The sequence below is a fragment of the Typopeltis vanoorti genome, chromosome 12 (genome assembly GCF_054136105.1).
Source record: "Typopeltis vanoorti isolate ZY-2024b chromosome 12, IOZ_Tvanoo_1.0, whole genome shotgun sequence".
In the NCBI taxonomy this organism is placed as follows: domain Eukaryota; kingdom Metazoa; phylum Arthropoda; class Arachnida; order Uropygi; family Thelyphonidae; genus Typopeltis; species Typopeltis vanoorti.
In genome coordinates this window covers 84,525,839-84,549,523 of record NC_143560.1, presented here as the reverse complement: position 1 = coordinate 84,549,523, position 23,685 = coordinate 84,525,839, and the positions used below count along the sequence as shown (strand labels likewise).

General features: G+C 38.6%; 1 protein-coding gene across 2 annotated transcripts in view; it reads left to right on the top strand.

The window, feature by feature from the left end:
• The first annotated feature begins 2,397 nt into the window (after positions 1–2,397).
• Positions 2,398–23,685, top strand: part of LOC150100950 (serine hydrolase BPHL) — a 139,543-nt gene continuing 118,255 nt past the window's right edge. Inside the window, exon 1 of one of the 2 annotated variants that reach the window (XM_090401555.1) lies at positions 2,398–2,751. In XM_090401555.1, the coding sequence (XP_090257681.1) occupies positions 2,630–2,751 (122 nt within the window). In that variant the 5' untranslated portion in view covers positions 2,398–2,629. Of the gene's footprint in view, positions 2,752–2,780; positions 2,881–23,685 lie in introns of those variants that run through there. The other variant, XM_090401554.1, reaches the window with a different exon arrangement.

Genomic DNA, 23,685 nt, shown 5'->3' with positions numbered 1-23,685 from the left:
TCCTGTTTAATAGTATTATTCATCCATTTTACTCCTACTTGATTTCTCCTTCTGACTCTGGGAATACAGTCTGATATAGCTTTCTTTAAATATTTCTTGAGAATCTCCCACGCACCATCAACATCTCTCCCCTTGAATTTCTCGTGCCATAGTACAGCTGAAAGCTGTATTATAAATTAAAAGTTAAATATGAAAATAGGCTAAATGCAAAAAATTATATGATGCTACAAGTTATATCCATCATACCAGACTTTAAAAAAATTATTTTTTCATGTTTCTCAGCTTGCCATAATCACCATCCTTGTAATTCCACATATACTCATTCTTAATAGAATATTCAGTATGTCTTTCAATCTCCAGGTCAAGACCACATGATCACTTTCCCCAATTGTTGACATTGTAACTAAATTACTTATTGATATGTTCTCTGATGTTATGACCAGATCTAACACTCTAGAATCTCTTGTCCCTTCCATCACATGCTGTCTCAGGTAATTATCTCTTAACAACTGTATAAACTCCATTTCCTTTGTTCCTTGTGACCATTCCTTCCCCCAATACAATACAAGCATACAATATATCTGTAGAGATATATTGTATGCTTACAGTGGAAACCGACACTGCTCAATGAGCAGTGTCAGTTTCCACATTCCCACAGTGCGTTAATCGCAGTGCATTTATTTCGTGTAACGATAATTGAGAAAATATAATTGTTTTCATATTTTCAACATTGACACTCGTCATAATTCAACCTTGTATTTATAATAAATAAATGATTATATATTTTTTAAACAGTATAAAATAAGATTTGTGTTAAATATAAAAATAGGTAAAAAAGTTGGTTGGTAATTTGTGTTGGTAAAATATTTATAAGCTCTGTAATACTTAAAACTTAGTATTTCTTAGCCTGGCTCCCACTGATGAGACCTCAATAAAGGTCGAAACCGGTCTGGGTAGTGGCTCCTTGCCTTTAATACATAGCATCATACATCTCCTCCAGGAGATGTGCTTTGCATTAATGGTAAATATTAAGAATAGTGATCAGAGCTTATTCTACCTTTACCACGAGTTGCCTTGGACTTGCACTACGTGCAGGGTCTTGCGACACTTGCAGGTGCAAACTTGCTTACTTGGGAAATGGAGTAAAAAACCAGGTTTATATTTAAAATAACTTGGTATCTTTAAGAAACTAAAATTTATCAAAAATATTTCACCCTCACCACAAAGACACACCAATATTAAAAGTTCTGTATCTCACAGAAATGACGCACGCAAGCATACAATTTATCTGTAGCGACATTGCTCAATGAGCAGTGTCAGATTCGTGCAGTGACAAGAGCAAACAAATATCGTATAGTCTAAAGAGATTTCACAGAAAGAATTTAAAATATTTTCCGTACAATCGACGTTTTTAAGCAGCAATGCTGAGAGGCTGACTCCGATGAAGAGAGAAGCAGTAAAATTTTCAGAGGAGTAGAAAAGGCAACAGGCCTATACCATCAGTTGCATTAAAAAAGAAACAGAATTCTCCCCCAAACTACGTTAGCTCAATTCTTTGTTAAGAAGTAGAATAATGAAAATATAAAAAATCAGCTAACGCCTTTTTATTGCTGTATATAGGGAGTAGGCGAGGCCGTTTTTTTTTTTTTTTTTTTTTTTTTTTAGCCCTATCTAACTTGTAGAGACTGAGTGGGAAGTTCAGTCTCCACTGGTACCAATCAGAGATAGCTGGACCAAGACTACCACTAATTAAGCGGCACGCAGTGAAGAGAGACGGCTCAACAAGTGCCGCCATTATTTCAGATGTTAAACACATTCGTGTTTAATGTCTGAAATAATGTGGGTTCTGCGGTCGATTTTCTTGAGTTTACGGGAAGAAAAACCCGAGTTTCCGGGAGGAAAAACCCTCTTGCCCGTGCCAGAGATCGACTAACTCGGGAACCGGTGGAAAAAAAGGCTTAGAAAAATTTCCTCTAGTCGCCGACTAGACTCAAAATCAAGTCTTCCTTCGTGGTGTGCAATTTATATTCTGAATATGTTTTATTGTCTTTCAGCTTCATGGATTTCCTTTAAATGGCCCTGAGACATACTTAATTCTCTTATAAAAAAAAAATTAAGGGTCGAAAAAGAAATTTGAGGAACGAATTATATTTTCCATAAGTTATATTTGATTTATGCATTTAACTAAAATAAAAAAAAAAGGCTTCGTTCAGCGATGCAAACATTAGAAATATCAAGTGAATATTAAATCCAGCATTATTTCAAAGCCGACTACAGAAACTATAAAAGTTTCTGTATTATACCAGAGAGCTTACGGGAATACGCTCGCCAGAAACTATAAAAGTTTCTGTATTCGGCGAGCGTATTCCCGTAAGCTCTCTGGTCAAATTTCATACAAAATTTTGTAGTTTCTGTGTTCGGCTTTGAAATAATGCTGGATTTAATATTCACTTGATTTTTAAAATTTGATTTATGCGTTTTCGATTAATACACCCGTTTCAAAGAGCGCATTAATCGAGGGTTTGCTATATATTAATAATCCGGTTTAAATAAACTTAGTTGTTTTTGCTAAACAGATTTCGTTTCCAATACACGTATTCACGAGATAAGCCAACTCATTTATGGCGGTATGATTTTCACTTTGATTTCACCCTGTAAAACTGCACGAAGAACAGGTTTCTTGAAGAAGAAATTGCCGACGTGCTTTACACAGTTTTGGACGATGTTTGCATCCGATACTTCAAGTCCAGTGTAAGAGACAGTAATATGATATTTATATTTTTGAAAATATGATTACTTTGAAATTGGCTAATCCCAGAACACCTTTCGACGAAGTAATGAATTCTTACCTCTGGGTAGAATTAAGAGACAGCTGCGAAAGTGAGCAATATCACTAGAGTTACGCAAATTATTTTCTGCTACCCTTTCCCTGCAGTTTCCACATCTTTTAATACCAAGATATTCAGACACATAGAATTAGCAAAAGTTAGAGGATTAGATTTACATTGTCAGTGGTGAATGACCTGCAAAATAAATAAATAAATAAAATAAAATAAAAGATTATATCGTTAAGTGAATTAGGGAATTCTGACTAATGATAATTCCCAAACATGGAATATGAATTTATTAATATAAATTTATTAATATAAATATTAATGTAATAAACAATGTTCTTTTATGAGACTGAAAAAGAAAGATGCTTCTGAACTTTGTACTAAGTTACTCACTGATTTTAAAGGTCAAATTAATGCGGAAAGGACTGAGGGTCTTAAGTGGTTTTTGTTCATTCCAGTATTACAACAAATTATGACAGATACAGTATTGTGGAGGAAGACAAGTGCAAGAGGCACCAGAGTCATAATCTCTAAAGGATCCCTTTGGGATCCTTTAGAGATTATGAAAATGATAATTCCCAAACATGGAATATGAATTTTGGCAATACCTTGTGTATTTTGGCATCATGTTTCTATACATGACTGATGTTTTCAGAATAGGAAGAAGTCAAGGAAGGATGGAGGATTGAGTAGTGTAGATGATGGGTTGTGTGGTGTGAAATGCCTTTTGGCAATGATCCCTAGTAATTTGAGGTGTCACATAAGAATAAAATCTTTGTTGTTTGTCTTTAGGTTATTACCTATGTAATAATCAAGGCTTGTTTTAGCACTCTGCTTATGTTTTATGATAAGTTGATGAATGTGTTGGATAAGGGAGAATCACATAGTGATATTCTTAGGCTTTGCAGAAGCATTTACTAGATTACCACATGAAGTTGTTGTACAAGCAGCAGAAGATAGGAATAGAATAGTATATTGGTTAGATGGATTGGAGATAGGCTATCTGAACAATACCAGCAAGTTGTGTATGATGGAACCATGTCTCAGAAAAGGAAGGTGACTAGTGCCGTGCCTCAGGATTCAGTTCTTGGGCCCCTACTTGTTTATGATATTTCACATGGATTGACTGGAGATCTTCAAATATTTATTGATGATGCAAAATCAGGTAGAATTATCAGTAGTAGTAGTAGTGCTGATGTTAATTCTGTACAGGAAGAATTGAATAGACTTTTAGCTTGGACAAATGAGTGGGATTGCAATTTTAATGTTAATAAATGGTGTTACACTTTGGGATATAGAGACATACGGCTACATATGACTTTAAATTTTTCAGGAGATTATCTACAAGAAATATGGCTACATACTGTATTGGTGGAGCTGTACTTTAGGAAGTGGATGAGATTCGGGATCTTGGAGTGATGGTGGACAGTAGACCAAAGTTCCGAGGGCACACTGCACATGTCGCAAAGACTGCAAATTTTATTGCTACTATGATAAAAAGTTCATTGACATGTAAGGATAAGGAGATGCTTCTGCATCTATATAAGGCATTGGTCAGACCACATATGGACTATTGTACTCAAATTTGGTCACCTAGTTTACATTGTGATGTGGAAACAGAGAGTACCGAAGATGAATAACCAAAGAGATATTGGTACTCTGGACTGTTGGTTATGAAGAGTGTTTGAGAGAATGTGGATTACAGAGGTTGGTTGATGGGAGGAAAAGAGGAGATAAGATATAGACTTTCAAGTTAGTTAAGGGATTCTATCCTTTCTTTTTTAGTGTTACACGGTGATCAGCATTCATTTTCGAAATTATGGACTTTACAACAGTGTTATAACATCTTTTATACAGGCAGATTCTAGATCAAGATTTTTGCCTGCATAAAATTCTTGCATACCTTTTACATATAAGACATTGTTTGAAACCGGTATTTATCTTATATGAAAATGCCTTTGAAGCTAAAATGTTAACACAACATTTTATGTTATTTTATATGTTATTGTGTGAAGCAAAAGTGTTGTCTATTCCTGTCAGAATATCATTCTCATACAGCCACGTTTACTTATTTATCAGGGTTGTTGTCCATAATTTCTAAAAATGAAATGGATTCTATCAGATTAATATCAGAAGAAATTATACAAATAGTCGATGTTAAAATGGAGAGAACGAGAGAACATCCATGGAAGTTGTACAAAAGTGTGGTTATTTATTTATTTATGCATATGGCTTTGTGAAACTGGCAAGAGAAATTATTATTATTATTATTATTATTAAACAAGACCTCATGGAGTCAAAGACTCATCTAGGAGGTCTTTTTATCTCACACACGTCTCATCATACCGGGTCTTAAACACATTCAAACTCCTTGCAGACACCACACTCTCAGGCAAGGCATACCAATCATTCACAACTCTGCACGAAAAAAACCTGCCTCTCACTCCCCTACTCACACCCTCTTTATACAGTTTCCAGGTATGACCTCTGGTTCTCCCCTGATCTCCCACTATTCTCTGTAGAACTTCTCCACCATTGATCCTATAACAACCCCTTACCAACTTGTAGGTCTCTATCATATCTCCCCTCTTCCTTCTCTCCACTAGACTCTGCAAATTACATCTTTTCAATCTTTCCTCATACTCGACATTCCAGAAATGTACAGTCATAATATCCAGCAACATCATCAAATTCCTGCCATGTACCCTCAAGGGGTGTACAGGATATGATAGTACTACATGAAAAATTTACATCATTACTAACTTCCTATATACAATTTTCCTCCAGATCAGTCTGTTACTTGTCAAGACTCCAACATTATCAGATCTTATATTTCTGTTCTCAAAGGCACTTTGTACCGTATCAATCCACCTATATCTTGATCTTCCTCTGGGTCGTTTTCCTGCCAACCTGGCAGAGAACACTTGTTTTATCAATCTTTCCTCATCCATTCTGTTCAAGTGACCATACCACCTGAGATTAGCTCTGCCAATGCATTCCTGGATGCTGACAATGTCAGGTGCTTTCCTAATAACCTTGTTTTTAATATGATATTGCCATTGATACCATCTGTTCACGCCTCTAATCTTTCTCAGGACTCTCATATCTGCGGTCTCTAGTCTTTGGTCAAGTGTTTTACTTCTGACCCAGCTCTCAGATCCATAAGATAAAACTGGTTTGAACACTGTCTTGTATACAGCTAATTTAGTGTTCCAACTAATTTCTCTCTTATTCCATATGAATTTATTCAATTGACTTCCTACCATACCACTTTGTTAATTCTGTTGTCTATTTCCATATTTAATTTACCATCTTTACAAAAAATCTTGCCTAAGTATCTGAAATGTTTTACTTGATCCACAGGTTCCCCGTTCACAACACAGTTGACATTTTCAACAATTCTACCTATTTTCATTGTCTTTGTCTTTTTAATGCTGACTTTCATAGCATATCTATTACAACAGTTATTCAATTTAGTCAGGGACTCTTGCAAACTTGTAGCGGATTTATTTAGGGTATTTATTTATTTATTTATTTATTATTTCTGGTTGAATATCATCTACTCCTGCTGCCTTTCCACATTTTAAGCCTTTGATGGCTTTTTCTACTTCAAGTATGGATATGTATTCCTTACTATATGCCTGTTGAGTTTTTTACCACTGTGCTATCACTGCTTGTTTCATTTAGCAATTTTTTGAAGTAATTACTCCATACATCAAGGATATCTTTTTCTCCCATTTTCATGTCACCTTTATCATCTCTAACTCCTTTTACAGCACTCTTTCCTCTATTTCTAAGCTTCTTCAACAACCTCCAGAATGTCTTACGACCTTCTTGATATTTATTTTCTATGTTCTTGCCAAAGTCCTCCCATGACTTTTGTTTAGCTTTCTTACATTTGTCTCTATATTCTCTAAGAGCACAAGCTGATTTATTTCCCAAGAACTTTTGATATGCTTTCTTCTTTTCTTTCACTGCCTCTAACTTCCTGTGTCCACCATAGCGTTCTGATTTTTCTATCCTTACAGACAACCTCACCACATACCTCTCTGGCTGAATCAATCAGTGTTTTCTTCAAGGCTTGCCACTGAATCTCTAAAGTTTGGTTCCTGTTCTCAAACTCTTTCATTCTTTCTTCAATAATCTTTGTGTATTTTAGTCTACAGTTCACATCTGAGAGCTGCTCAACTTTAGTTCGCTTTAAAACTTTCTTACATGTTATTCTTTTCAATATGATCAATTTTATCCTCTCAAGACTAAATAGTGATCACTTTCAATTTCAAATCCTCTGTACACTCTGGTGTTCTGCACCAGGGAGAAAACATCACTATTAACAATAACATAGTCAATGAGACTTTTCTTATTTCTTGCCTCTTCTCTCCATGTGAATTTATGCACATTTTTATGTTGGAACATGGTGTTAGTAATAACCAGTCCATGTCCTGAGCAGAAATCCAACAAATATTTGCCATTATTTTTAGCTTTTCTCTTTTCTCCAAATTTTCCCCATATATTTTTGTATGTCTGACAATCATTTCCTACTCTGCTATGTAGATCAACAACAAGAAACAACTTTTCCTTTTTCATTGCATCAGATGTTTTCTCTAAATCCTCAAAAAATTCCTCCACTTCTACTTTAGTGGAACCTTCTGTGGGACCATAGGCACTAATTAGTCTCATTGTCCAGTTCCCCATTCTCATATTTGCCCACATCACTCTACTCGAGACTGACTGTCATTCAAGAAGATTAGCCTCGTATTTAGTGTTGAATACTATGGCTACTCCCTCTTTTCCTTGATTGTCATTGCCTGAATATAACATTTTGTATTTATTGCTCAGAAAGATCTCACCAGTTTTTTTTTGTTTTTGTTTCAGTCACCACTATTATGTCAATCCGGTACTTATTTAATTCCTCAGCTAGCTCCATTTCTTTGCCATTCAGGCTTCTTATGTTGATAGTACTGATCTTTAACTCTGGTGATGTTGAGTTGGGGTGTTTTTTCACATTTGTTCCAGTAGCTGACTTTTCACTGTTCGCCCTGGTTCCCTGGTGAAAACAATGGAGGCGTTGTTTAACTGGGCGATGCCCCAGCTAGCATGAAATTTTGTCATGTTGTACCATCATTTTGTGTATTGGTTTAGGCCAATAAGAATACAATTTGGTTGGCTAAATCCCAAATATCCAGAAACAAATGATGAAAATCTGAACATGTGAAAGTTCATTTCATAAAAGGCACAAACTGCTTTCTAAGTCTTCCTTTTTTAAAAAAAAGATCAGAAGTAATTACAACTACAAATCAATGTCCAGTCATCATCATTATCATCATCATCATCAAATTCCTGCCATGTACCCACAAGGGATGTACAGGATATGATAGTACTACATGAAAAAATTATATCATTACTAACTTCCTATCTACAATTTTCCTCCAAATCAGTCTGATACTTATCAAGACTCCAACATTATCAGATCTTATAATTCTATCGTCTAAGGCACTTTGTACCGTATCAATCCACCTATATCTTGGTTTTCCTCTGGGTCGTTTTCCTGCCAACCTGGCAGAGAACACTTGTTTTGCTCATCTACTCCAGCTGCCTTTCCACATTTCAAGCCTTTGATGGCTTTTTCTACTTCAAGTATGGATATGTATTCCTCACTGCATGCCTAGTCAGTGTTTTTTACCACTGTGCTATCATCACTGCTTGTTTCATTTAGCAGTTTTTCAAAGTAATTACTCCATACTTCAAGGATATCTTTTTCTATAGTTTTCATCTCACCTTTATCATCTCTAACTCCTTTTACAGCACTCTTTCCTCCATTCCTAAGCTTCTTCAACAACCTCCAGAATATTTTGCCACCTTCTTGATATTTATTTTCTATATTCTTGCCAAAGTCCTCCCATGACTTTTGTTTAGCTAGTTTTACACAGTGTTTAGCATTCTTGCATTTGTCTCTATATTCTCTAAGAGCACAAGCTGACTTATTTGACAGGAACTTTTGATATGCTTTCTTTTCCTTCACTGCCTCTTTAACTTCCTGTGTCCACCAGGGAGTTCTGATTTTTTTATCCTTGCAGACAACCTCACCACATGCCTCTCTGACAGAATCAATCAATGTTTTCTTCAGAGTTTGCCACTGAATCTCCGAGGTTTGATTCCAGTTCACAAACTCCTTCATTTTTTCTTCAACAATCTTTGTGTATTTTAGTCTACAGTTCACATCTGAGAGCTGCTCAACTTTTATTCGCTTTAAAACTTTCTTACATGTTATTCTTTTCAATATGAAATTCAATTTTATCCTGCTCAAGACTAAATAGTGATCACTTCCAATTTCAAATCCTCTGTACACTCTTGTGTCCTGCACCAGGGAGAAAACATCACTATCAACAATAACCTAGTCAATGAGACTTTTCTTATTCCTAGCCTCTTCTCTCCATGTGAATTTGTGCACATTTTTATGTTGGAACATGGTGTTAGTAATAACCAGTCCATGTCCTGAGCAGAAATGCAACAGATATTTGCCATTATTATTTGCTTTGCTCTTTTCTCCAAATTTTCCCAAAATATTTTTGCATGTCCCACCATCATTTCCTACTCTGCTATTTAGATCCCCAACAAGGACCAACTTTTCCTTTTTCATTGTGTCAGTTGCTTTTTCTAAAGCCTCCAAAAATTCCTCCACTTCTACCTTAGTAGAACCTTCTGTGGGACCATAGGCATAAATAAGTCTCATTGTCCAGTTCCCCATTCTCATATTTGCCCACATTAATCTACTTGAGACTGACTGCCATTCAAGAAGATTAGCCTCGTATTTTGTGTTGAATACTATTGCTACTCCTTCGTTTCCTTGATTGTCATTCCCTGAATATAACATTTTGTATTTATTGCTCAGAAAGATCTCACCAGTTTTGGTCTTTTTTGTTTCAGTTACCCCTAATATGTCGATCTGGTACTTATCTAATTCCTCAGCTAGCTCCATTTCTTTTCCATTCAGTCTTCTTACGTTGATAGTACCGATCTTTAACTCTGGTGATGTTGAGTTGGGGTTGGTTTTCAGATTTGTTCCAGTAGCTGACTTTTCGCTGTTCGCCCTGGTTCCCTGGCAAAAACAACGGGGGCCTTGTTTAACCGGGCGACGCCCCAGCCGGCTTGAAATTTTGTCATGTTGTACCATTATTTTTTATTTTGGTTTAACCAATAAGAATACAATTTGGTTGGCTAAATCCCAAGTTGCCAACCCATCCTTGTTTGTTAAGTATCCAGGTTGATACCTAACAAGGTGCACCACGAGAAGGTGAGGATTGCACATTAGGTCAGAAGCCCTGGTCGGTTCTCTGCATTCCTTTAGAGGCTATGTGAAGGTTTCCTCTCAGTTATACAGCTTTAACCCTTAAGCACCCCTCAATGTCCAGTCTGGAAAGCCAATTCAAGGCCTCATCCGTCACCTTGTGGATGTCTTGTAGGCCACCGCTGTGAAATTGGTGCCTTGGGCAGTCGTACACAATATGAATAATTGTCTGAGCCGCTGGAGAACAATCACAATAAAGGTGGTCTAAAGCCACCATTTATGCAGTAGGTAGCCAAATCTGCCCTGGTTAGTTCTGATCCTGTTGATTGATGACCCAAATCTTCCTAAGAAGAGCAAAACCAGGGCACAGCATTGGGAACTTCTACCAAGAATCCATTTGTTGGGAGATTGTTGGACCAGTATTCTTTCCGCATGTCAGGTGTTGATGGCAGGGCAGCTGAAGAGAGTTCGTCCATGGACCAGAGAGGCTTTCCAGATTTTAAGCGAAGACCAGGTGGATTTATGAGAGTCTGGTGCAGGGGCTTTGTTAAATTCTTTAATCGAGGCTTGTCTTCTCTGTATGTTTGGTGGAGCAATGTTAGATAGAACAGGCAGCCAGGATAGAGGGGTTCTTCTCACTGTCCCACTAATTGTGTGCATGGTAGAGTTTAGCTGGGTGTATCTGTAATGTTAGTGTGTGCACTTCTTTCCCAGACAGGGGCACAATATTCTGCTGCAGAGAATGTGAGGGCTAGTGTAGATGACCATAGGACTTCTGCACACCACAACCCCCAGGTTGTTCCAGCAAGCTTTGAAATGATATTGTTTCTCGTTTTAATTTTGTTGGCTAGGTTGGTGATGTGCCTTTTATAGGTTAGGCTTCTGTCCAGGCTCACCCCAAGGTATTTCGGGTGAGGCTCGTGTTATACGATTTTTCCACAGAAAGAAAGGTTGAGGTGTCGATTCGCCTCAGCATTATTCAGGTGAAATATTGTGGACACAATTTTTGTTGGATTTTTGCTTCAAGTACCACTGCTTGAAATACTCTTGCAGGATGTTCAGATCTGTGTTCAAGGTTGATTCCAGGTTGGCAAAGGAGGTAAATTGATGTATGATTGCTAGGTCATCAGCGTACATATACTTGCTTGAGCTGGTATGTGGTAAGTCGTACATGTAGATGTTAAAAAGTAAAGGGCACAACACAGAGCCCTGTGGGAGACCACTGTGAAGGATTCTGGGCCTGCTCTTTTTTCTGCCAATATGGACCCAGATCTTTCTGTTGGAGAGAATGGATTCAAAAAGCTGGAAATTTTTTTTTGCACCTTATAATATTTCCTAGCTTTGGGAGGAAGGCCCCTGATCCAGGCTCTGTCATAAGCTGATGTTAGGTCAATGAAAGTGGCTCCAGATTTCAGTTTCTTCAGGAATCCTGCTTCAATCTGTGTTGTCAGACCCAGGACCTGGTTACAGCAACTTATTCCTGGCCTGAAGCCAGCTTATTCAATCGGGAGTGCTCTTTCAATGAGTGGTGAAATTCTTTTAAGGAGAATTCTTTCAAAGAGCCTAAAGGTGGAGCAAAGCAAGGAGATAGGTCATAGATTTTTCACATCATTTGGATCTTTCCCTGGTTTGGGCACAGCAATTATTTTAACTTCCTGCCACAGATTTGGCAGGAAGTTAAAATAATTTACTAGTCATTATAATTTCTGAGAAAATGGTGGTCAGCCATGTTAGGCCTTGTTGACCAAGATGTTTTAAAAACTCAGGGAGGATACCATCCACTCGTGCAGCCTTGCCATTCTTGGTGAGTTTTAAGGCTACCTGTACCTCTTCCCGAGATCCTGGGTGTACTAGTTCAGGAAGCTCAGGTCCCGTCTTCAGGATTTGTCTGATGGGAGATTGCACAGCAATTTTCCTGATAGAGCTGGGACATATCTTGGAGTTTTCAATAAATGATTAGCCATTTGATCAGGAGTTATCTCTGTTGTTTTGTTTGTTGTTGGTTCTGCCCCACCTAATTTTCTCAGAAGTGACCAGCTTTTCTGGCTAGATGTGGTGAAATCGAATTCATGGATGGTTGAGATCCATCTTTCCTTTCTGTTTTTATCCAGGATTGCTATGAGCTCCTTACCAACAGTTGGGTCTTCAGTTTCCTTGTATTTGGCTAAAAGATTTTCAGTTTCTCTACTCCAGCATGAGATATATTGTTTTCTGTAGCCTCTAGGAATAAAGGCTTTGGCTGCAGTTTTGATTAGTTTAACAAATCTAGGATAGCAATTAGGAGTGGGTGGAATTGCTGGAATTGCTCTAATGGTTTGCTCGATTTGTTTCTGAAATGCATTCCAGTTGGACCTGTGAAGGTTCCATCTAACGATTGGTGTTCCACTGATGACTTGGATTGCTGTGCCTGTCTCTATTAATGTAGGACAATGCTGACTATTAGGGAATCTGTTGAGGATACTTCTGGTTGTTGGCAGAGGGTGGTCTTCCGAGTCTTTAGTGACCATGCACAGATATGAGGTGTAGGTTCTGTTCCATCTGGCTGAGTGGAGAGTGCCCTCCTGTTTGGCATCGTAAATCAAATGCAGGTTATATGTATACATCCAGTTAACTAGATTATCACCGTCCCGGTTGTTAGAGGAATAGCCCCACATGGTGTGATGAGAGTTGAAGTCACCAACATAGATAGCAGGGTGAGGTGGTGGCTGGTCCATCTGATCAGGTCAGGATTGCGATGGTGGTTTGTAGACATTGTAGATGGTGGTATTTTGAACTTTAATATCTATGGAGTATTCTGTATCAGGTACACATTGGGTTATGTCCTTGAGGCCAGGCTGGATGTAGGTTGCCAGGCCATGCTTGGGATGGCAGTTATAAGACACGAGAATTAGGCCTGGGATCTTTAGTCTATTGAGTGCTGTGTCAGGTACAGCACTCAATAGACTGGGTTTCTTGGAGAGCCAAAACGTCAATTGCTTTGTCTTTGGATATTTTGGCGATGACCTCGGCTTTGTATTTAGATAGTCCTTCTATGTTTAGGGGATTGTAACTTATTTTTCGAAGCTTGCCCTCCACCCAAACAAGCAACGCGATCCTTATTATTCCGGGTGACAATCGAGCCAGCATGGAGCTTTTTAAGTTTTGTATTCATCATAGTTGTTGTAAGTGGTCCAGGAGGCTTGGCACCTGGGTTTGAGGAGTAGATTTTTTATATGGAGAGTTGTTAGTGAGTGGAATACATTGCTTGAGTGTGTTATGAGTGCAGATAGTGTAAATAACTTCAAAGCTCGTTATGATAGATATGTTGCTGGTTGAGTGGGCCTCTCACCATAAGTCTGTTGACTCCATTGAAGTTTCCAAATAATAATAATAATAACTGTTATACTACAAAACTTCACATCCCTCCAGGTGCACAGTGTGTGAACTTGACGGATCCAACGAAGCCTCTGAGGATCCAGAAAATATTCAGAATGTTTACCCATCAAAAGCTTTATTGTTTCCCTCTTGTTTCCAAAAAATATCTTTACAATAACTTTGGAATGACTACACAGAGTAAAATTTGTGATCAGAGGAATGATGAGTAATGCACAAAATAATTGTGCACTCTTCATCATGCCTTAAGGAACATTCCTTCTTTGTATTGTTTGATTATCATGAAAGTAGACTCTCATGAACACTTTTTGCACATAATTAAAACAGAACATCAGTGGAATCAGGTTTCTGTTTTGCATATTGAAAATGAGACCCTTGAGCATGTAATAAAGGTTATATTTTAAATTTTCAAGGAAGATATAATTTTTGGTTGCTTTAGACAAACTACAGTAACATATAAAAATTTTATATTGATAAAATCTTAGATCAAGATTTTTACCTGCATACAATTTTTACATACTCTTTACATATATGACATCATTTGAAACCTGTGTTTATCTTATATGAAGATGTCTTTAAAGCAAAATATTATTATTATTATTATTATTATTCAGGCCTCCATGGAGTCAAAAGACTCATCGTGGGAGGTCCTTCCTAAGAACATAAAGTCTGTCAAGACTCATCGATGGGAGGTTCCCCCTAAGAAACACAAAGTCTATCATACCACTCCTTAAACTCATTGACCGTTCTCCTCACCCTCACCACTCTATCAGGCAATGCATTCCACGGCTCAACCACCCTCCATGCAAAGAAACCACTCCTCACCCTCTTGCTCACAGTTTCCTTTCATAACTTCCAGGGATGGCCTCTTGTCATCACTCCTTCCCACTATTCATCCAAGTGAAAGAACTCCCCAGTGTCAACCCTGTAACCACCTCTCAACAGTTTAAAAGTCTCAATCATATCACCTCTCCTTCTTCTATCTGCCAAACTCTGCAGTCCACATTCCCTCAGCCGATTCTCATAACTATCCTTGTACAGTCCTGAGACCATCTTTGTCATCCGTCTTTGTATCATTTCCACAGTTAATTTATCCCCCTCAAATTCTGGGGACCAAATCTGAGAACAATAATCCAAGTGTGGTCTGATCAGAGACTTATACAACGGAATGATAACCCTCTTATCTCTGCAGGTCAGTGTTCTTCTCATAATTGCAGCAATCCTCTGTGTTACCTTCACCACCTTTGCAATATGTCCCCTAAACTTCAGGTTTCTATCAATCATCAACCCCCAGCTCTCTTGTCTCCCCAACTCCCTCCAGTACAACTTCTCCCATAGAGTATGCAGCATCCCATCGATGTTTCCCAAACCTCAAGACCTTACATTTTGCTGCATTAAACTGATAACACCATTCATTTGCCCATCTATCTAGCATATTCAAATCCTCTTGCAGGGCTACCACATCTGCACTATTACTAATAATCCATCCTAGCTTCGCATCATCTGCAAACAACTGAATATCCCCTTGCAATCCACTGGCAATGTCATTGATATAACGGTTAAACAATATAGGTCCTAGTACTGAGCCCTGTGGGACCCCACTTGTAATCTTCTGTCTCCTTGAAACTGCTCCACCATACACAACTCTCTGATACCTATCAGACAGCCAATCCTGAATCCAGTTGACCAATCTGATATCCAGACCCATGTGTTGCAACTTAAATATCAGCTTATCATGTGGCACCCTGTCAAATGCCTTTGCTGTCTAAGAAAATTGCAGTATATGCCTTTCCCTCATCTAATGTTCTTGTAACTTTATTATAAAAGGCTAGCATATTGCTAAAACAAGAGCGCCCTCTCACAAATCCATGTTGACTCTCACAGATAACATTACCCTCATCTGCCCAGCGCTGTATACGGTCCCTCACTACTTTCTCCAAGATCTTAACAACTACTGATGACACACAGGCTGGTCTATAATTAGACACTTCCAGTTTGTTACCACCCTTATGCAATGGCACTATCTTACCTTCCTTCCATTCCCTGGGCACCTTTGCCGAAGCCAGACTTTCATTGAAAAGCCAGGTTAAAGGCACTGTCAGTTCCCTAGCACATTCTCTCAAAACTCGTGGTGAAATACCATCCAGTCCCAAAGCTTTATTGACATCCAGAGTTCTCAGTATCTGAAACACACTCTCCTCTCCTGTACCTCTAAACCTTGAACCTGCCCTATCCCTCTAGCATTAAAACTGACTCCTCCAGGATGAAATACTCCAATAAAGTGGTCATTGAACATTTCCACTATGTCCTCTGCATCAGTCACTCTATTCCCATTTTTATCCCACAATATCATTCTTCCACAGTCATTTCTCCTCCTACTCGCCACATAGCTAAAAAAATTCCCTAGGATTTTCTTTGGATCTTAGGGCCAATCTCCTCTCATATTCGAGTTTCGCTTTCCTTACCACACTAGTCACTCTTCTGGCCTGTGTCTTATATTCTTCACGCATCCTCTCTTCACCTGTCTCCTTATATCTCTTCTATAGCATCTTTTTCACATGCAATTCCTGTTAAATATTGTTTGTCATCCACTTTACTCCAAATTGTGTCCTCTTCTTCACTCGTGGTATACAACTTACCATTGCTGCTAACAAATATTCTTTCACAATTTCCCATGCACTAACGATATCCCGGCCTTCCAATTCCTCCCTCCATGAAACTTCCCGAAGTTGACGTCTAAGACTATTATAATCACCTGCATTATAATTCCACATAAGTTCCCGTCTCTTTGATACTCCTGCATGTCTGTTCATTTTCCAAGTCAAAACCATATGGCCACTCTCTCCAACTGGTGGGAGAGATGTCATCTCAGTTATTATCAACTCTTCTGATGCTATAACCAAATCTAAAACTCTTGAACCTCTTGTTCCCTCTGTTACATGTTGCCTAAGACATTTGTCCCTCAAGAATTCTAGAAATTCCATTCCACTATTGCTACATGCATCTTCCTCTCTCCAATTTATACTACTGTAGTTAAAATCTCCCATAACAATCATTCTTCTTGCACTTGCCAAACTTAGCTGTCTAAACATCTCCTGGTCCCCATCCTCCATGCTCCTGGGTCTGTAGCAACACCCCACTAAATATCCTGTCTTGTCTACCTCTACCTCACACCATATGCTCTCAAAATCATTTGTCTCACTTCCTTCCAAAGCTTCCACTCTTAGAGGACATAGGTCATAAGCAGTACCCCACCACCATGCTTTCCCCCTCCTATCCTGACAAAAAATGCTATACCCAGCGACTTCTATTCCTGTTATTATATTCCCTTCTGTCAACCACGTCTCAGTGATCCCAATAATTTTTGGCCAGGCTGATGCTATCTGTGCCACCAATTCCTCTCCCTTATTCCGGATACTCCTGACATTAGTATAAAGCGTATAAATGCCATTGTTTCTATACCCAGCATTATCCCTTCTAGACTCCACTGGGCTCAGTGTTACCTGTGATCGTCTCCCTTCTCCCAAGTATCCATTCCCACAAGAGGCCACCCCTGCTATCATCCTCCCTGGGACACACTGACTCGTTCAGAACATATATGTTATCCAAGAATTTTATTTTGAATTTTAAAATTTTTCAAAAACTTAATTGATCACTTTTATCAACTGAAGGGAATATTGTCATTGTCAGTAGGGTATTGAATATAATTCAACACCCTACTGACAATGACATCCTCTGATAAAATTATCAGATCTAAGATTCTTGATCATTGCATGTTCTCCTTTACATACATACTGCCTAAAAGAACTGAAGAAATTCATTTTCCTTATTCCCAAATGCTCTCTTCATTCCAATTTATATTACCATAATTAAAATTATATATAATGCGATAAAGAGCCAGGAGGCTATTTTTTCCGGCAGCATAAATTAAGTTAAGGGGATAATAAATCCCTCATTATTTTTAAGCCGGATATGAAACTCGAAGATCGAAATCTAAGAGTTTCATGCCAAAGAACTATCGGCGAGTCCAAACGTAAGTCAATACCTGGTAGTACAACACTAGGGCATTATACATAATGATCATGCTTTCCTTGTTCATTAACTCAATTTGCTTATACTTTTCTTCATCACCACCCTTCACATTCCCTGACTTGTAGCAACATCCAACTAAATGTCTCTTCCTGTCAATTTCTATCTCATTGCCATACTGCCTCAAAACATTATAATTATTCCCTTTTTGCATCTCCAACTTTTATACAGGTAGATCCTAGATCAAGATTTTTACCTGCATTAAATTCTTGCATACCCTTTACATATAAGACATCGTTTGAAACCGGTATCTATCTTATATGAAAATGTCTTTGAAGCTAAAATGTTGTGTTATTTTATATGTTATTGTGTGAAGCAAAAGTGTTGTCTATTCCTATCAAAATATCATCCTCATCCAACCACATTTCACTTATTTATCAGTTGCTTATACATCACCACACTCCACATTCCTTGACCCATAGCAACATCTAAGTAAATATCTCTTCCTGTTAACCTCCACCTCACTGCCATAATGCCTTGAAACACTTCTGTTATTTCCTTCTTGTATCTCCACCTTAGGCAGACATAATTCCTCTGCTCACATCAGCAGCACTCCCCAATGCTCATGAAAATCATCATAACCCTTCCATTTCTATTCTATCAGAATATCATCCTCATTCAACCATGTTTCACTTATTCCAACATTTTTGGACAAATAAACCCAGTCAGTGAAACCATTTCATATCCCTTATAGAGTCTCCATAGCTCAGTCTGTATAGACGAAGGTCGTAAAGACCTGAGTTCGATTCCCATCTATGATGTGAGCAGTTCCGTAACGAGGGCATGGCAAAAGAAGCGCCCACCACAGGTGCAACTAGGTTTGGGATGCAAAACGTAAAAAATAAAAATAAATAAATAGATATAAAAGTCCGCTATTTTATATTGTATTTTTAAATTTCAGCAGTATGTCACTTTAGACACACAAATTCTGCAACACACTGCAACTCATTTTGATAGGGTTAATGGTAAGTATTTAACATATTGCAGTTAGTAAAATTTAACTTGTTACATTTAAATTTTTCAAAATTTTTGTCATTTTTGGGTTAGAGGGGCGCAAGTTAGACACTTGCCAGAGGCGCCTCGTACCTTGTTACTGTACTGGATGTGAGGTACCGTTATCTGGTCCCTTTCGACTAAAGGTGAATTAGCTGGTCTCATATGGAGGTTAAGGGTTTTTTTTCCCAGAAACTCATGCTTTTCGTTCCTCAGAACAGTCTCCGTGAACACACACATTTATAGTCATAAAAAACATATACACCTTATCCCTCATTAGGAGGGCTCAACCTGTCCCCCCCAAAAAAAGGACAGGGAAGAAAAGGGGAGAACCCCATACGAATAAATAAATAAAATAAATCTCCCTTATTTTTGATGCTCCTAACATTCATAAATAAACATAGTAGTTTTAGGTCTATAACCAGTTCTACCCATGCTACCAGTTGGTTGGGATTTCCTCACATTTGTCCATGCCCAATCACCTTTATCATCACTACCCCCCACATATCTTAATTACCCCTAACATCCCAGGTCATCTTATTCCTATGCTGACCATCTCCATGTATACATTCACCACTGCTTCTAACATCTACTTGCCTTAACCATGGCTTCCCCCCCCTACTCATTTCCCTGTCCATCTTACACTCCTATTCTCCCATCGTCATCTCTCATACCACTACTGTTTTTGTTAACAAGCACCTCAGTCTCACCTATTTCCCCCCCTCTCTCTCTCTCTCTCTCTCCCCCCTGATCTTTCATTTCACCTGTTACTTCCTCTGATCTTTTTCACATCACTTATTGTACTTCCTTCTAGCAACGGTCTTTCCAGTTGATTCATACCATATCCATTTAAAGGTAATCATCACTTTTGTACAAATCTAGTCTTGCTTCAAATGCATCCCACACATTTACAAACTGCACTACCTGCTCCTCACACAGCACTGGCAACATAACATTCATGATTCTTGCTCTTTGTCTCAACTAATCATTGTCATATCTTGGCAATACACTGACAGCCTTTCCTAACACATTGTTATCTTTCACTCATTTTAATAACCAGCTCATTTTAATATCCAACTGAATCATTTATTCCTACAGCCAACCAATTTTCTTGTTCATTTGCTCCTCATATCTAAAGCATCCATTATCTTTCTCACCCTCTCTCTTGGAAAACAGACTTTGTAAACCTTCTCATTTACCATGCCGTTAATAATGGAATTTGAATACATCACTACTCTTGAATCATTCATTACCTCTTTTTATCTACTTTTCCATACTTTCCTCTCATTCACCATGAATTTAATAATGGTTCAGTATATCACTACCCTCGGGTATCCTTTTGCACGTTTTCATTCTTGTCCACTAAACATTTAATCACACTGCACATATTCCTTATCTTGTTTCTCATTTTGAGCAACTAATTCTTTAGATCATGCCTCTCATCAGTTTCACTTTCTGTTCTTCTACAATCTCACTCCATCTTGTTCTGTCATCCTTACTTTCACCTCCACAGCCCTGCTTGCATTTCATTGTTCATACTTTCTTTCACTTCCATGGTAAATATCCAATTGCACCCACAATCATGCTAGCTTTCATTTTCTATCAGACTTTTTTGTATTCAGTGGTAACTCATAATCCAACAAAATATCATGCTTTGGTGAATCATGAATTGATCACCTGAGCGGTCGCCAGCCACATGAAGACTTTTGTGAGGAAAAGATATATGTGGCACTGCAAGGCCAGTGATTATGAAAAGCTTAGTGCACAGTTTGTAACTGTAGCATGGAATGAGGGGTTAAGCAGAAAGGAGGTAAATGTTGCTTGAGCATTGACCGAACGATATTTAAGAGCATCAGTGTGGGTGTATTTTGAAAGTCAAAAAGTGAATAAGGTAGGTGTTGTGTAGATGAATGAAGAGATTAAGCATGAAATCAGGAAGAAGAAAAAACACTGTGGAAGTAGCATAAGATGAATAATGGTAAATATCTATGTTGAAAGATTATTTTTCACTTGGTCAGACTATAATAAATTTAGTTTAATCCTTTATCCAAGTGTGTGCAAACAAAGTTTGCGCCTGAAAGTATCTTCAGGACTGGGGTAAAGTGGTACAACACCGGGCGACTCCATGCAAAGGTGGAGCAAGCTACCAACACTGCTATCTCAGTATCTCCCATAATGCAAAACACATCTCCTTGCGGATATGTATAATGTTATGCATTAAGGGAAGGGCCACTACCCAGACTAGTTTCGACCTTTATTGAGGTCTCTTCAGTGGGAGCCAGGCCCAAGTGGAGATACCAAGGCAGAAGCATTAGCAAGGTCATCTCTTTGTGTGTGCAAACTTTGTTTGCACACACTTGGATAAAGGATTAAACTAAATTTATTATAGTCTGACCAAGTGAAAAATAATCTTTCAACATCTTTCTCTAAATCCAGAGTAATTTAATAAAAAGGTGGCACACCGTTTGGCAACTCCTATAGGAGGAGATGACCTTGCTAATGCTTCTGCCTTGGTATCTCCACTTGGGCCTGGCTCCCACTGAAGAGACCTCAATAAAGGTCGAAACTAGTCTGTGTAGTGGCCCTTCCCTTAATGCATAACATTATACATATCCGCAAGGAGATGTGTTTTGCATTATGGGAGATACTGAGATAGGAGTGTTGGTAGCTTGCTCCACCTTTGCATGGAGTCGACCAGTGTTGTACCACTTTTCCCCAGTCCTGAAGATACTTTCAGGTGCAAACTTTGTTTGCACACACTTGGATAAAGGATTAAACTAAATTTATTATGATAAATATCTAGTTGCACAGAGATTATAAAGAGCAGGCCAAGAAGGTAATCCAGTTGGTGAAGACAGTAGAAGTGCAGGTTGGGAATGGGAATTCCTAAGGGAATGTTCCATGGAGTTAACATCATTGACTTACCTGTTTAACAAGATCTTTCAACAGCATAAGTTTCACAAAACCCTGATTAGGCTACAAATTATTGGCCAATCTGTATATCTCGAATTGCAGTTAAGGTATTAGAGAGGTTGGTGAGAGATAAGATACAGAAGTGAGTTGATTATTATTATTTAGAGAGACCTCCAGAGAGTCAGGGACTCATCGAAGGAGGCCACATACTACATGCACCAGCTATCATACTTATTCTTGAATTAATTCGCACTGTTTGCACACACACTAAATCAATGGCGATCCATTCCAGTGCTCCTTGGCAGCATTTATTCTCAACTTCCATGGATGCCCTCTTGCCCTTTCCCCACTCTCTATAAATTGAAAATTTCCATCAGCTGAAATCCTGAATGACCTTTTCAGAAGAATGTACATTTCAATCATATAATCCCTCTTCCTCCTGTTTGCTAGTGTCTGCAGTCTACAAATTCTCATTCTGTCTTCATAATCAGTATTCCTTGTATATAATTTTTAACACTCTCCTTTATCACAATGGAAACCAGACCTGCACACACACACACACATTAGTCCAAGTGAGGTCTTATTAAGGCCTTGTAAAGAGTCAAAATGACATCCTTAATCTTTATATGTTAAGGTTTGTTTCAGCATTGCAATTATCTTTTGACTTGTTTTTTCAGTTTTTGCTACATGGTTCCTGAACTTTGACTTATTTACTAACACTCCAATATACCTATCCTGATCAGTTTCTTCTCGAATAATCCTGCCAATGTAATATGACATTGGATATCTCACACCAAAGTGCATCAATTTACTGACATTGAATTGACATCCATTTACCGATGACAATTCCAGCTTATTCAAATCATACTTCAAATACTGCATATCAGCAGCATTCCTGATTGCAGTTCCTATCTTTGCATCATCAGCAAATAGCTGTATGTGTCACTTGTCAAATCCTTCCAGTATCATTAATGTATAGATTGAGTAACTGTGGACCAAGGACTGAGTCTTGTAGTATACTAGATATTTTCCGGACCCTATGGGTGTAGAAGCAACACTAGGCTCTATGAGACAATGTCTCACTGTAGTGGCAGCCAGCCCTACAGTTTGAGTCGTCACTACCCCATCAAGCTGTGCGGGCTCGAGTGGGCAGGACATTGATCCTCATCCTGATAAGGTCAATAAACTCGAACCCAGGGAAGAGTCTGGTGTCATCCCTTACCCACCCATGCTGGGGAGGCACCAGATATGACTCTTTTAAAGGAGCACCATCTACAGAACAGTGCAGCAGTGCAACCCATCTCTTGTCTTCTGCAGGTGTACCTTGACTCAGTTAAGGTACTTTGATAATGGGACCAGCCTTTAGCCTGCCTAAAGTCTTCTTGTATTAATGGGCTATAGAAAGCCTCTCTGCAGATAGGGGAGAAGATAGTTCTAACTTCATGATTCTGGACAGCCACAGGCATGGGCTCAGCCATCTAAGTGATGGAACCCCTAGTCTGCTGTCCTTCACCCTCGCATGGAAATATGCAGTAGGGGTGTCAGGCGGCATTCGGAGCCATGATCTCACAGCTGAATGGATAGCCCTGTCTATTCGGGACAGTACCGAGATATATGTCCTACCAAGCACCAACTTGTGGTAAAAGTGAGGAAAGGAGAAATAGTCTTTGCTGGGGCTTGAGAAGAGTTTTCCTCAAAGAAGCAATCCCAGCTTCTAGGATAGAAGGGACAGAAGACCTCCCCTTTGGCGTGAACATGATACAAAAGTATCTCCACTCTTCCAGGATGGTCAAAGCATGCAACGGCCTCCCTTACAGGGAAAACTCTATACTCTCAACTTTAATCTTCTTGTCACGACCAGAGGGGGACAAGAGCTAAAGAGCAGGACTTCTCTACATTAATAGAAAGGCCTCAAATAGAGAAAAAGTCAACTGTCCAGTCAAGGAGTTCCTGTAAGCCCGTCTTAGTAGAGGCTACGAGAATAAGATCGTTCATGAAGGCCATAGCATTAAAGGAAAAAGTGCCTAGAGAGTGCCTAGGAAGATAGTGAAGAAACTCATCTATTGACACAGTTAAAGAAAAGGGAAGATAGAGGATCACCCTGGTGAACACCCTGTACTTCAGGAATAGAAGTCGCACTGGACCATGTAGTGATGGAGCTACCCAAGTATAACTCCATAACATATGAAAGAAAGC